This window comes from Dermacentor andersoni, chromosome 1 (genome assembly GCF_023375885.2).
Source record: "Dermacentor andersoni chromosome 1, qqDerAnde1_hic_scaffold, whole genome shotgun sequence".
Classification (NCBI taxonomy): Eukaryota; Metazoa; Arthropoda; class Arachnida; order Ixodida; family Ixodidae; genus Dermacentor; species Dermacentor andersoni.
The window spans coordinates 130,108,401-130,124,601 of record NC_092814.1 but is presented as its reverse complement, the minus strand read 5'-3'; the positions used below and the strand labels follow the sequence as shown (position 1 = coordinate 130,124,601).

General features: G+C 41.7%; 1 protein-coding gene across 2 annotated transcripts in view; it reads left to right on the top strand.

Annotated features, from left to right (window-relative positions):
- The window catches only part of mrn (general transcription factor IIH subunit 4 marionette), a 49,873-nt gene that overhangs the window by 10,946 nt on the left and 22,726 nt on the right, over positions 1 to 16,201 (top strand). For both annotated transcript variants that reach the window (XM_050191404.3, XM_055062031.2), the window contains exons 4-7: positions 2,899 to 2,992; positions 4,092 to 4,183; positions 5,178 to 5,292; positions 11,546 to 11,614. In XM_050191404.3, coding sequence (XP_050047361.1) covers positions 2,899 to 2,992; positions 4,092 to 4,183; positions 5,178 to 5,292; positions 11,546 to 11,614 — 370 coding nt within the window. The remainder of the gene's footprint in view (positions 1 to 2,898; positions 2,993 to 4,091; positions 4,184 to 5,177; positions 5,293 to 11,545; positions 11,615 to 16,201) is intronic.

Sequence of the window (16,201 nt, the reverse complement as noted above, 5' to 3'; positions counted from 1 at the left end):
TCATATTTTTTCTCCTTGCTTTTTTGCCTGCGCAACACTTCCTCTGATGGTCGCGCGCGCAACCTGTTGTGTTTGTCTTGTTTAGCGTAGCGCGTGATTTTGCGCGCTGTGCACGAGAACACCTGACTAGTGGTATAAGTCAGTGCCACAGGAACACTGAGGCAGATGCAAGTGGATCATAGAGCATGATCGAGTGCTGGAACACGGTAGAAAATGATATAGTTTGGCTCTCAGCTCGTGCGATGGCATGAGATGGGAACAAGCAGATGAAATGGAAATGCATCTCTCTTGCTGCGGTGGGAAGTAAAACAAAAACATGCAAACATTTGGTTTATGTGTTTTATTATTTCTCTAAGCTTTAATTCATCTGTTGAAGCAACAGATTACACAAATAACAGATGTTGCCTTGAATGATTCTCGAAGTGTCATGAGCGATTTGTCGAAGTGTCACGAGCTATGAGCGATGTCACAGCATATTGACCCTCTTCGCTGCGACCCCGTGGGCACTGCCATGTTTGATCACGTGGTGATGCATCCATTGCTTGCTTCAGCTGCCTCCATTGCCTCTGTGTTTACCATGGATGTATCTGATGCCCAGTGCGGCTCAGGAAACCTCTGTTTGGGGAGATATCGTAGACGCTGACAGGGTGGACGACATAAAGCTTTGGCCACAGCTTCAGAGGACATGTAAAAGCGCATTTGGAGCTCATTAAGGTTTGTTCAAATGGCATGAGCAGCGTATATAGTGCTTGTTCCAAGAGAGGCTAAATATGTATTCCAAGTTATCCAAAGTTTCCGCTTATGAACTGAATCAGGATCAGTGTGTTTTGCTCTTCATTCTTTATTTGGCAAATGCGTTGAAGCAGCGGCTTCTCACGTTTCTGACTCAGTGAAGTTCGTCGGTGCGGTCACTATCTGATTATTTCCTGCCTGATCGCACAAAGGTGGGCTGAGTTGCAATAGATTTGTTCTTGTTACACACAAGGCTTGGCACGTAACTGTTCTGTACTTTGTAATAGCTTGTAGCAAAGATGTATTAATTATCACTAGTAACTTGCTTACTCCTCTGGACCGTCACGAAACATTCAGCTTCGACGATTAATGTGCTGACGGTATAGTCGCTGTCACCCATGCTTTGGCACATTGATTCAAGTGTGTGCCCATTCACATATTTTTGATATGTTGGCGATAGAGTGTGCGTAAGTTTGCATGCGAGTTTGGATGTATTTCGAAATTTCCTTTGTCATTGTTTAACGAGCGGTACTCATTCTTGCCAACATTCTGGGGTGGAATTCTTTTTTTTGGAGGTTAGTGAAACAACCCTTGCGGATGAGTGAAATATTTTTATTCATGAGGATAGTCATGCATTGACGAGAGCTGGCAACACAGGCTGTCCGTATGTAGCAGTGGTCCATGAACTTGGTTACACAAATTCATTCCATTCCTTAATGTGCCAGTTACTATTTTTGCTGCCAACCATAGCACACGTCTTCAGTTGCATTTCCGACAGCTGTTCCGACAGCATTTCCGACAACCCAGTTGCATTTTCAAGAGGTGGTCGCACAGAAACAGGGCAGACGCTGTTACGGAGTATATGGTTTCGTATTCGTGCACTTTCGCTGAGGCAATGTGCGCCGCTCCGCCGAAAGCGCAGTCTCATTTCTCAAGAACAGACTACTCTGCGGAAAGGGTCAGTACGTGTACGTAGGCACACTTGCTGATGTATGTCATCCCCCCATCTTGGAGCACATCACCTATGAGGAGAAAGGCAAACGGTGTTTAGTTTGAAATTTCTGCTCTTTCTGCGTCACATAGCAATGCAATTCTTAGCAGACACGATTGTGAATGCGCATTGTGTGCGCTGTGCTTGTCAGTTCAAAATGGCCAGACCTGGTGAGGGGCCCTTTAATGTAGCAGCACATAGTGGCCTCAGAAACAAGGTGACATAATGCATGTTTTCGTGTGGTCTTGCATGTGCACAGGTTGGAACCAAATTTTATGCATTGCTCTGCATGTACAGTGCACAGTGATTCAAATGCCATACTCGGAGTGCATGACTGCTGGCGCTTTTTGCACTGCCATTTGGTGCTGGGGACACTGACCTTATGCATTGTGGTGTACAATAAAGGTGAGAGCCTTTGTGGCACACTTTGACTACATTTGGCCCCCCAGTGCTCACCAGTGGCACCAAAAACTGCCGGCTGCCATGCGGTCGGATCATCGCATTTGAATCGCTGAGCACTGTATAGATATGCCGTCACCGGCACTGGTGTTACGTGTCCAAGGCATTGCTTAGAGCTACCAAGTAATCATTGTCAGGACCACGGTTAGTGGCATTGGAGGGAAATATTAATTAAAGGCAGATTGCCAAAGTGCATTTCTTGTATGCTGAAAGGGTCAACCTTGCTTAGAGGGGAGCCTTGGTAAGCTAGAAAATGTGCAAAATAAAAGGCCGTATGTTGGCTTCACATTGAAGTTCTTGCAGCAGCTACCAGTGAAGTCATGGATTTTGACAGCATCTACTCGGGACTATTTAATTGTTAGTAATTAACAAGGATTTCATTGCATTCTGGTGGTACCACAGGTGCAACTGCAGAGGCAGGTTCTGAGTACTTTTCCTGTGCTGAAGCAACCCAATTCAAAAAAATACTTTGAAGTCCGTGACTTCATACTGATGTACCGGTGCTTCAATTTGGACATAAAATTTATCAAAGTGAAGTTTGGCCTTTATTTGCTTCATTATTAATCAGCCTTCGCCTAACATGTAAGTGGAAATAGAATTTTGAAAGAAAGTTTGCCAGTATAAACTTATTTAGTGTTGCTGTTTAGCTTCACTAGTGCAGTCTATGTGCCTTTGACGCATGCACACTTATGTCATTTTTGTTGCTTGTTTTACAGTGGAAAACCATGGGCTGTTTACAGTGTACTTGAAAAGGACAAGCATGGAAGAGACGCAGCCTTCCTAGACCAATATGCTGCTGAACGATGGGAGGTGCTTATGTTTAAACATTTTTACATAGAAAAAAATAAGAATCTACATTGTGTTGAAATGTAGGTGCTGTCAAATACAGCTTACTGTATCTTGTGGGCCTGCACATTTTATTGGCTGTCATTTGCTTTGCCATTTTGTTCTTTTTCTCTTGTGCCCCTGCTATGGTTGCTCCATTTGTGACTGAAAGAATTTCCCCATTGAACGGGTGAATTTGACTTTAAAGGGACCCTAAAGAGAAACACTAAATCAGTTAACACTAATAATGTATTCATTCAGAACTCTTTGTTGATTTCACGGTGAGAGGTTGATTACTATTAGAGAAAAGGAAGCAAAAGTTTCATTTTTGTTTGTAGCTCTGAAACCCCTGCTCCACATCATTGATCTCAATATATCTTTTGATATTTGGGCTGTTGTAGCTCAGTAAAAGTTCTTGAAACTTGCTTAATTCAGTCTTTGGCTCTTTAAGAATACATTGTAATACGCCCTTACGAATATAAGTAAACTACGCTCAAGCTTAAGCAAGCAATGTTAAAAAAAATTCTGGGTGTTATGGGTTAAAACTGCAATCTGATTATGAAGCATGCCTTATTGAGGGACTCCGGATTAATTTTGACTACCCGGGTTACCTTAACGTGCAGCTAAATCTGAGTACACAAGTGTTTCTGAATTTTGCCCCCATTGAAATGCTGCTGCTGGGATCAAACCAGGGACCTCCAGATCAGCAATGCAACGCCGTCGCTACTGGGCTACCGCGGCGGGTGCAAATGCTGTCAAAATGTGTGATGTCGTGGGGAGCTCATGCAGGAACTTCAATGTGGCTTTGCCATCCGTTATTGCACCTTTTCTGGCTTAGCAGGCCTCTTCTTGCGGCAAGAGTGGATTTCTCAGTATCATCGAAAGTTCATTTACTAATATAGCTCAAATAATTTTTTTCTCTTTAGTGTCCCTTTAATGAAGATAATTGCTCTGTAAATAAGTTGCAGGCTAGCGGTGGCAAAGGTGTAGATCTTCTGCAGGTTTTGTTGCTTTTGTGTTAAATAATTGTGCACATTGCTCTCAGTTTACGTAACTTCATACTGCACCTTTGTCTCTGCTGCAGTGTGTCCTTCATTTCATGGTGGGTTGTCATACAACAGAAGGCATAAGTGCAGATGCAGTACGAATACTCCTCCATGCTGGACTCATGAAATCGTAAGCCATCTGTCATATTTTTTCATTGTATCTGCTTAATCTCTTGTAACAGTAGCTTTGAATGGAAATATTTTTGTATCCCTCTTAATAAATATCTGAGAAATGACCACCTTGTAATTCCCTGGTGGCGCTAGGTCACTAAACTAGCCTCATACCTGCAAGCCTTAAAATTAGAAAAATACTGCAGTTGAAGCCAAAAAATACGTAAGTTTGGTGAATATTACTAACAATTTCTTCATTACTGAAGATGTTGATTGTTTGTTAAAAAATTCACAGACTTTATTCTGTAGGGACACTGTGCACAGGCATGCAGCTCTACAGTTTCAGATAGAATTATCTATGTCACAGAAAAATGGCATGCATAGACTTTCATGAACTCCTGAACTTTCTTCATGAAATATTTATGTAATAGTGGCTGAAATATTGTATGACATTGCACATTCTTTATATGGACTAATTGATATGGCTGCAGATAGGTCCAAATATTTGGTCCACAAGATAGGTCCAACAATTTAGACTTACTGAGTAGTAAAATAGGCTTGAAATCTCCACCATTGTATTTAACATAAATTGGGAACCATTGCACATCGATTCCAAGAGTAGTTGATTCATCTAGTAGTTGTAGATTTTCAGTGAAGCAATTCAGGCGGTTTTATTTTCAAAACACAATTTTGGCAATTGCTATTGCGTAATGAGTACAGTTATGTAGGTTGAATGGATGGTTCAGCCTGAGTAGCAGTGCAGTCCTTGCTTATACCTTAGAGTATCTGAAATCTGCGAATTGTGATAAATATCAGTACCCCTTGTAATAATAACAAGTTCTAATGTGATCTATATGCATGCTAGTGTAAAGTGTGTTGCAATATTAAAGAAACAATCATTGTGATTCACATATACTTTAATGCAAAAGAGAGATTTGTATAGGTGTTGCTAGTTCCTCAGTTTCCTTGCTCTGTCTCCACCCATAATATATGAGTGGCTCATGTAAATGCAGGGAAGAAGGCGAAGGAAGCTCCCCTTTGATAACAATGGAGGGCTTTCAGTTTTTGCTGATGGACACAGCTTCCCAAGTGTGGCATTTTGTACTTCAGTACTTGGACACTCTGGAGGTATGCATTATACTGGCCCTTTGTGATATGCCGCTGCTGTATTTTTCACTGTGTGTTGTAAACCAGGAGTTTAAAATGCAGTATATCAGAAGGAAGCTTAAAACAAGTTTATTGCACCTTGTGAGCTTCATTGTGCGGCATTATTTTCCTATCCTCTAGAAGTTTTGCCCTTACAACCAGTTCCAGATACACATCGAGTTGAGACACATTCAGATACAGACACGTTGAGTGACCAAGCCAGCAGAAGTGGATTTGCGTAAAACTGCTCACATCTAGTCAGTGTTTTCACGTAGCATTGTTATAGAATTTATCCTCAAGACATCTGTCACTCCCAGTGAAGCGGTGTGTTAGATGTTACATCGTGCGGAAAGGGAAGTACGTACTATCCTCAAAAGTGACCAGTCAAGAATATAACCCCAGTACTACTAGTATCCATCCCTTCCTCCTCCTCCTCCTGTGCTCAATTTAAAAAAAATTCGGTAGCTCTTTGTTCTGTTTGTGATAGTAACATTTGAAACAGTGAAAAGCTATCTTGGTCAATTGCTGCTGCTGGTTATAAGATTGCTGCTGCTGACTGTGCTATGAAACCGCTTCGAAAATGACTTGCAATGCACGTGAGAGCGATGGTAGCACCGCTGCTGACTGCATGTCTCATCATGTCATACATGGGCGAAGCAGGTGACACCAGCCCCCTCTCCAGACTGCTGATCGCGCATGCTTTGTGACACTTGGCAGAAGCAGAACTTTGTGAGGAGGTGTGGTGCAGAAGAGGCCAGTAGCTACTGACTACAGTAGTTTTCACAGCTCCATAGCTAATTGAATGTTTCCTGAAAGACTGCTCTTTGCTATAAAACTAGGCTTTGTGGAAAGCTTGTTTGCTGCCTTCATCATATTGGCTTGCAGGCTTTCCACTTATAGTCGAGCCCACATAAAACGATACCATTTAAAGTGAACTTTCATCCTCTACGAACAGTTTACCAAAACCGAAAAGTTTTGTGAGGAGCCTATGAGAGAGCTGACCTCTTATAACGACCTGGTAACCTGCTTAGTTCAGTTACAATAAATGGAAGGAACCGTGGCACGATTGTGCCTTAACGAGATAGGGGAAGGGATGCAACTGCACTGAGCCCCTATGTTACATTACATACAATGCAGCCAATCAGTGCAGTGCTTTGATTGACTTTAGTTTTTTAATTTATGGCTTGTAGATGCGCTGCCAACGCAGTTGTGTGTCACAAGCAATCGTGGCTGTGCAGGTTGCCTTCAGGAATTCGCACAAAAAAAAAAATATGGATTGTCAAAGTTTGAGCTTGACCATACTGAAGGAGAAAGGGAGGATAAGGATGACTGTAAGTGAAAAATGGTGGCTGCAGTTCTTGGAAGCGGCTAAATCAGGCCACATATAAAGGTGTTGAAGAAGCATTCTTGAAATGGTTTGTGACCTTCAAGACGTATATGTGAGCATCGGGACGTGAGGGGTTTATGAGCCCCAAGGACATTTTCTTCCGAAAGCTTTCAGGAATAAGCTGCTTTCAGAAAGCTGGCATTTGCTTCTACTTGGAGATTGTCTGCAAAGATGGTACATCAGCTCAGTTTTGTGGACACAGGCGGTAAATATAGGCCATGCTGACTGTGAGACACTGGAAGGCTATCGTGGCTAACATTGGTGTAGATGTTTTGGAGAACATCACCGATGAAGCAATTTTCAAGTGGCACAACAAATTACGGACGTGGAGGCCTTCAGCCAGGGGCTTCACTTAAGACCATGTCCAACACGTTGACACCCCTTTAAGTGCCATTGCTGGGTCAACACTACTTAACCATGCTTTGGTCATCTATTTCTGCCAGTAAGCACAGTGTGCGTCATTTTTGGATATGAAGCATCTCTTCTGTACCTTGTTCAGTTCTTTATTGGCAGTTTTGAGGGTACAGTTGAATTATAGTGGAACTTCTGATATTGTGAACATATTTAGTGCTACAAAGGTGTTCATTGTAGCCAGGCTTAACTTAAGTACTTCATTTGTTAGAGCTGTGTACAGTGCTCACGGAATGAAACGCGTCAATTTAGGGCTAAGTAATGCGCATACTTTCGCTTCAACCGGCTGCAGTTCGTGTCACATCGACGTAATTCTGGCGCGTACACTTACATCGGAGCCCTCGTCACCTTTGGTGACCAAATTCCTAGCGACATGACATTGTGCTCTCGCGTACTTTGCACATATGTAGGGTTGTACTAAATGCTCCGTGTCCTATTTCAATCCGTGAGCACTGTACATGCTGATGTTGTCTACACAAGGGGTTTACATTGGCGCCTCTTGTTTTTTTGTTCATGTTAGAGAGGCGGGTGTACATGCTAGTGTTGTTATGGCAGCTTGCTGGCTCTTCCTGTGAAGACACTGGTCATACTAAATGTAAACTAATCTTTTTCTTTCAGAATCAGAATACTTTATTCAGTTACAAAATGTGTTCTATAAGTGAAGATTCAGAAGGAGGTCCCAGAGCACGAAGCTGTAAGGGGACCTCCTGTTAGTGCATAAAACTAATAACAATATTGGCAGCAGGATAATATGAGTGAGATACACAAAATACCATATTTACTTGTATAATGATCGCACTTGCCTAATGATCGCACCCCTGAATTTTGTCGTCAAAATTAGATTTTAAATGTTTCCTGTGTAATGATCGCACCCCGAACTTGCCGCAGCGATATGTCGTGTGCCGAGTCTAACTAATAATGATTGCGCTTACCATCTGCCGAATGCTACGTGAATGACTCTTCAAGACAAACCAAGCGGTCTGCACACACCAAACATTCTTAAGCAGATGCCCCATTTCATTCCTTTTATCACTTTTCCGCACTTCCATGACAAAAAAAAGCTACAACCAAACTTGCCTTTATTAAGTGTAGGCTTTATAATGGTTGTGGTCAACAACAACAAAAACAACAAAGGCGCCTTTCGATTCTTCTTGTCTGCACTCGTGGGCACGCAACAAATCACGAGCAGCAACCATAGTAGCCACATTTACACTGATACGCCGATTCTTGTAACACAGCTAAGATATTCGCCCACCCTTGGCGGAAACGTGCCATATTAGGATAGTAGTGAAGACAAATGCCGCAGTTTCCGCAGCATGTCCGCCATGCGTTTCTATGTTACTGGCAGCTAAGCATGCCCATCTCTGTTTCTGTCCTCTCAAAGTGAACATGGCTACGTTATTAATGATATTATTCATTACTGATACGGAAGAAACTGTTTCAATGCACATAACGTACTCACGAGAAGGAAAAAAATCGCGTTCGGCTTGCTTCGCCAGCCGCCATTCTTGTTTTGCCGTCCCGCACTACATGCAATGGCAGCTGCCTATTTGTTGACCTGTTGTCATCCCGCAGCAAATGCGGGATGAAGGAAAAAAATTTCTTTTCGTGGGAAATTTAATCCCGCGTAATGATCGCACCCCTGAATTTGCGTCAATTTTTTTGACAAAAAAGTGCGATCATTATGCAAGTAAATACGGTAGTAAAGGAGACAATACAAAAAACACAAAAATACAATCTAATTCCATAAGTAAATGTATGCAATACAGTCGATCCCGGATATATCGAACCCGGATATATCGAATTATTGCCTATATCGAACAGTTGAAAAATCCCCTTGGGAATCCCATCCAAAAATATAGCGCTGTTGTTCGCGTATATAGAACTCCCGTGCACCGGCATAGCGATGTATCAAACTCCATGCTGAGCTGCGCCCCGGCAAGTGCGCTTCTCCCACCATACCCCACCCCTGCAAATGCGCTTCTCCCATCGCATTCCACCCCCGCAAGTGCGCTTCTCTTCACCAAGCTCTAGCGACGTTCTCGCGATCTCACGCGCACCGCCCCGCACTCTGAGAAAGGGGCGTGTGGGTAAAAGGCATGTGACGAGGAGCACTTTGAGTGCGATTGGGTGTGAAAGGGAAGCGGGAGGGAGAAACCAGGCTGACCGCAGGTGCCCATTTCCTGTGTTTTGGTTAGCTGACATCGCTGATGCTGCTAGACGAACGAGGTCAGTGTAGCTTGAGCTTGTGGTAGTGCGGAGACGTGGAGTGGTGCGTCTTTTGATTCGCTTTGTTCCTTTTATTCACGAGGCCAACGCGAAGGCTTGTGACTCGTGTGGTGCAGTGCGTTTTTCTCTCTGCTTTTGGCACGTGTTCTGGAGCCATAGCCGTGAAAAAAACGCAAGAATTTGGATTTTTCAACAAAGGTGGACATCATTCGACGGGTGAAGGCTGGCGAGAAAAAGTCGTCAGTCGCTGTGGCGTTCGGAATTCCTCGCATCACCCTGAGTACGATGCTCAAGAACAAAGCTGATGTTAAGCTATGTTATGTTAGCTCTGTTAAGCTGATGTTAAGTCGCCCTGGAGCATGTCATGTGCACGTCCCAACCTTTGACAAGGTCGAGAAGGCATTGTACGCCTGGTTTTGATGTGGTTTTGATGCGGATCGCACTGATGCGGAGATTGTGGCTCACATCATGGGTGACGAGGACGCAGACTCGAGCAGCGGCGAAGGTTCCGACGAAGAGGACCAACCACCATGCACTGCAGCTGAACTTGCATCAGCTTTCAGCGTCGTTCGCCGCTGCTGTGGCACAATGGAAGGAGCTGGTCTTTCTCATTTGGACATTGTCAACAAGCTTGAGGACAGCTTAATGAACTTGATCGTGCAAAAGAAAAAGCAAGCAAAGGTCAAAGATTTTTTTCTTCCGAAATAAAGTGCTCTGGTCATCGCGCTGTGTTTTTGTTTTTTTACGCGCCTTGGAGGCAGAGATAGGTATGTTCCCATTAGTCACGACATCGGGAAACTGCCTTGAGATGTGTGGAGTTGTTAGAGAAGCTTTTGACATGCATATTTTCTATTTCGAATTATCGATATATAAAACTATTTCACCCCTTCGAGTTCGATATATCCGGGATCGACTGTATTGCTTTAACATACGAAATAATAATAGAAACTATTCTGATAGATAATACTACAATAAAATATAGATATTATAGACTATTTGGAAATTATATTTAAAGAAATGAGAAGGACATACAGAATATCAGTAATGTCTAGTATGTTATACAAGCATAACCCAGAATTTAGTGCCCAAGTGTTTGTGTGAGAAACGTGAGAAGGAATAAATCAGCGATCTATTAAGAAAGAAAAAAAAACTTCCTTTTTGAAATGAGATAACAAAGTGGTTTGTTTGATGTGAGTCTGGAGGTGATTCCAAAGTGATATGCTAGACAAGTGGATTGTTTGTCTGCCGTAGTTAGTTCGAATGAAAGTTAAAAGCAAATTGTGATAGAAAGCAAATCCAGTTGTATTATCGTTAACAAGTTTGAATCCACTTAGTATGTTACATGGCAAGGGGTTATTAAGAGATTGATACAAAATGATTACTAGATGAAATTTATACAGTTGAGCAACTGTTAATACATATTCGGCTATTGTGAAGTAGTTGAGAGGCACTGCAATGAAATGGACTGAAGGTGATAATCCTGACTGCTTGATTTTGAATGTGATGTAAAAGGGTTATATGTGTTCTCTTTACCTGGATTGGTTCTCTTTACCTGAAACCAACTCTATCAGACACTTTTTGCTGACTTGTCATCTACTAGGAACAGCAAGCTGGACGTTTGATTTTCTGGTTATTCTTGTTAGTTTTTGCTTTGGTGTAAAACAAGTTAGTCATGTCATTGGAAGGAATGTATGTGCATATTTGCGATGATTGATTACTGTCTCACTTTTTAATGACCAGCTCCTGTGATTGAATTGTTCCCTGTGTGCATGTTGATACATGTGTGCACACATTACAGTGCTAAAAAAATTAAAACAAGAGTAGCAACTAATGTCTTTTACGTATAATTACATGCAAGTGTGAGGTAATTGCACAGTAGCCAGTTACTAAGCATGGAATAGTCCCAAGTTTACATTTTGGAGTCTGAATTAATTCACTGTTGTAAATGCTGTTCATATTCAAAACAAATAATTGGAGTAGTTTCGCGATTGTTTGTGTCTGAATTTATAAGCACTGTACATGCACGTATGTACATGCATGTGTTTACATGCATATGCATGTGTGTATATTCACCAAAAGTATTATTGCCTCTAGTTATGCCAGCCGTATCTTTGTGTATTCACAAATTCCTGTGTTATGCTATGGCTCTGGAAGCGTAGCATACAGGATTTGCTGGTAACTGGTGTGTAAAATTTACTTTCTCTGCAGTCAAGAGGCCTGAACCTGGTGGAATGTCTGACCTTCCTTTTCCAGCTCAGTTTCCTCACACTTGGGAAGGTAGGGTGGCTTTTAGTTTACTGAACCAATTTGGCTTTTCTCTTGCATAATGCTTCAATAATTAAATCGTATTTTGATACATGCAATTTGTATCTTGAAAAATGCAAACCCCGAGCATATTTTACATTTTTCCCTGAAAAGCGGGCTTAAAGATGCTGGGGGGGCCAAGACATATGTTTATTTACTTGATCACATTAAACAATTTAAAACTATATTAATCAATATTTTATATGTTCCTGAATAATTATGATATGCCATAAACCTCACAGTGCTGCTTTGTCTACTCCTATGTTACACTTTCATCATTGAACTTTGTTATCTCAAATGCTGATCCTTTTTGTTTGTTCGCTAATCATTTGCGGCCTTTTTTTCTGGCTTCTTTTGTAAATATTTGACCAGTGCTTGTATCTGTACGCCTACCCTGCAAAAATCCCTTCCTGGGATTGCAGTACTATCATTAAATGAATAATAAATAAATAAATACCATACAATTTTTGAAAAGCATATGCAGGTTTATACAAGTTTGAAAAATGGGCAAGTGTGTGAGCCTTGTTTGTCATAGTTGGGAAAACGGGCTGCCATATTTCTAGTATCCCTGTCACACAGTCATTTTATAGTGCCACGACCTGCTCTAATTGGAATCACTTTGCAGGTGTCTTGAGGTTTGAGAAATGGGCTTACACATGCCAGAATATGTGGTCAAGCTGTCATTATTTTTTTACTCCTGTAACTTAGTGTAGAGCTGCCGTGCTGCAGTTAGTTACAATTGCAGCACTAAGTATAAATGGAGTGTGAGTACTAAAGTAAAACCTCTAGTTTTCCCCTCGTTAATGCTTCAAATTGCATCATTCGAACTCGTCCTCTTGTTCTCGCAGGTGTATGCATTATTTATTGGCAACAAATTTACTAATTGGATGTATTCGGCCACACACTGGTTAACAACTCTCGGAGTGCAGCGAGTGCCGAGCGCCGCAAATGTGCGACGTAAAAGAGCAAAAGTAGCGCTAGCCTCAAACCGAGTAGAAGCAGCAGAATCCACATTGCCATAGTCATCAGCGGAATCCATACAGGAACAATGGGAACGTACGCTTTGTGCCTGTTCATGCGTTTATTCTTGAGTTTACCACTGCACATGACACTGCTTTGGCTGCGCGCCTTCACAGCTGCGTGGTCGCTATCCACGATTGCATTGATAGCAACCATGGTTTCGTCTGTAGCGATTGCGAAAAACAATAGTTTTGTTTTGACTCTGTGTGTACGATGGCTGCATGTCTATCAGTACTGCTTGGTCGCCGTCCATGATCGTGCCAATAGCAACCTTGGTTTCATCTGCAGCAATTGCAGCAAACAGTAGTTTTGTTTCAACACAGTGCAGTGTGTGTGCAACATAAAATGCGGCGGAAGCTGAAGAGGATTAAGAGTGATTCTACTGCAGCTTGCACGCTTCTGTCAAACCTGCCGGCTACATCACAATGCTGTTGCTGATTATCTCAGTGGCGAAAAAATGTGTGGGTGTGCACATGGCAGTGAAAAGCATGTCTCCGATGAAGATGTGGGTCTTGTGCTGCAGCTTTGCTGTGAAGGAAGTCGCGACGCATTCCCCGCTGCGAGTGCTAATCAGTTACGAGATGACAATTGGCAGCTTCTGCACTGCTTTTGTGGAAAATAGAAACACGATTTGCTGATTAATTTAGTGAATAAAAGTGTGTCAATGTAGTAATAATTTCTTTATTGTTCTCTTGATAACCTCAATAAATTGACATAGGGTAATTCGGGCCTTCTGTTTGCTTGCTTTTCTGCTGGCCTTTGCAGTTCCAATTCTTAGGTGTATTTATGTATGGTATAACCGATGGACCATTAGAGTTAATGGCTGCTAAGAGGAGGGACATGCAGTCGAGGACGACAGAAAACTAGGTGAGGGGATGAAATTAGGAAACTCGCAGGCGCAAGTTGGAATCGGTTGGCCCAGTACAGGGGTAATTGGAGATCATAAGGAGAGACCTTCATCCTGCAGTGGACATAGGATGATGATGATGAAAGTTCAGTTTCAGTTCAGTGAATTTTCAGTTCTTTTACAATATGTTAGGGTTCTGAAGGCATGCTAATTATGTAGTTAATCTTTTTATATTTGTCCAAGGTATTAATAAGGGACGCTTGTTTTGGAGAACAGGCATCTGCTTGGCACAAATGTAAGTTTCGAATAGTATGATATGTTAACAGAAGCAATGCAGTGGTTGACGAAAATGTGTGAACTTTATAATGTGCACTGAATTAATTGACAAGCAAAGTTTGTTAAAGAAAGGAGACGCTTGCACGAATGAGTACAACTTGTCTTTTCTAGACAGGAAAAAAACAAACACTTTTAACAGTGTTGAAATGAGAAGGAAGTGCTGTTGTTATACCTGCTAGTTCTGAATTTTTTGTAAGGTTTATAATTTGGGCTTGTTTTACAATTTTATGAAGGATGCATCAAGTTTTACGCAAAAATTCTATTCATGGAAATTTTCACTCACCCTCTCTGAAGATATTTTCGGAAACCTTCAGTCAGTCAAAGGACAATAGAGGGATACTTGCTTCCTGCATGTTTAGTCAGACCAGTTTATATGCCAGGTAAAATTGGCAACATAAAAATCGCTGAAGAAGTAACTGTTATGTCAAAAATAATGTACTCCTTACGAGTTTAATGCTGTTCCATGTTTGTTACGGATTGTGTACAGCAACCACAGGTAAATCAGTGTGATAAATTGTGCATTTATCCCACAAACAATACGCGCCCAGGTTAAATTACGAAGATAAAGCCCACATAGCACCCCCCCTCCTTCTATGGGTCATGTCTGCAGGATTTTGCCAATTCTAATGCTCACAGGTTGGCAAGTGTTTGTTATACTGTAACCACTAACTATAGTAAATAAATATGCAGAAAAATGCTTCTAGAAACTTTTTTTTTATTAATATTAGTTGACTTAACTCAATTTAACCTCGTCAGGACTTGCAAAATAAGTTTGAAATTCACAGTATTTCCATTAAAATACAATTTATGTAGTTCAATAAGTTCTTATTTACTTAAAATATCTCGTGATGGTTGCTAGCAATCCTAGTTGAAAGTGGGCAGTCCAGTCAATAGACAAGTGTTGATGTGTATTGTTGTGGAGCGTTGGCATTTTTTTAAAGAAAAAACTGCAATTCATAGCTGAGCTTCCACATTTCTAACTAGCGCTCAGTCTACCACAATTGTAGGGACACTGTTGATGGCTTAGGAAAGATGACAGTGTGAAAGCTATTGCCTGCAAAGTGATGTGATGAGGAATGAAAGACAGAAATAGAAAATGACGCACATACACGTATATACATGCATGAAATGCACTAAACCATACAAACTCAGAAATGAAGGCTACGATGAGCCAATAAATTAACAAAATTGAGAGTGGAGCTGTGGCAGTGGCAATAAGCAAAACAGCCTCCTCTGCACATCCTGTAGCTCAGTATTTAAAAAACAAGAGTTACTGACAGCTTTTTAAATGAAGGTAATGAATTTTTCACTGTAAAATATTTTTTGTTCAGTACGGTATGTGCTCTGTTACATTTGTTTAGTATATTCTCGCAATGCGCTTTTGTGAGAGTTTGAGCAACAATAAAGCTCATTGGTACATTTTTTTGTGTGTTTCTCCTGTTGAGCTGTTTGTGTCTGTGACAAAAACACCCTTCAAGAAATGCAATCAGAAGCGTATCAGAGACCAAGTGAACCCGATTAATGACCTGCTCACAGCACTCTTATTTTGCTAATAGTCAAACCTCATTATAACGAACCTCGATTTAACTAAATTTGTAATGTAACAAACTATTTTCATATTCTGATCTTAGTACCATTGAAAACCGTTCTTTTTGCAATTTAACGAAGCAATTTTAGACACGGTTTTGATTTAACAAGATTTTGGCCATTTCAAGCATTTACTTGGAGACTGTATGGCTGGTAAATCTAGCAAAAAACTATATAAATGTCAGCTGAAGAAAAAGTCATCTACAAGTGTCCTTCTGCATGAAAAGTTCGAGCAGCACAAATGCTATCAAAGTGGGCACACTGGAACGCAGTATGCAGGAAATACCACAGTGCTACTTGTTGCACAACAACTTGCGGAAGCTGTGGGGTGTGTGGCAGCTCTGAGTGCTCGGAGAAACACGAGAGCTGACGATTCCTTCAGCACAAGGGTGGTGGTGGAGAGGTGAGAGTGTGGTGACGTTATCGAGCACTCATTAGAGGGGGGGCAGTGGGACGTCAACGCCTCCTAGATAGCAGGCCTGTGCACTCTGCTTTATGACGCCAAGCTACTTGAACTGAAATTTCCATTGCCATGCCCTGCGTGATATAAGTAGTGACGTCGAAATCACTGTGACTTACTCGAAGCATCCCCATTAGATTTTGTGACAGTCTGGCGAGGTAGCATGACGTCATTAATCAAAGTGCACCCGCCTTGTGCTATCTATGATGTGTTGGGGACGCTCACTTATCCGCCCTCTCCCCCTAGCGTGCACGTCTCCTCTCATCTACGCTTGCTGTAGCTACGCATATATGCGGGCCACGTGCTGTAC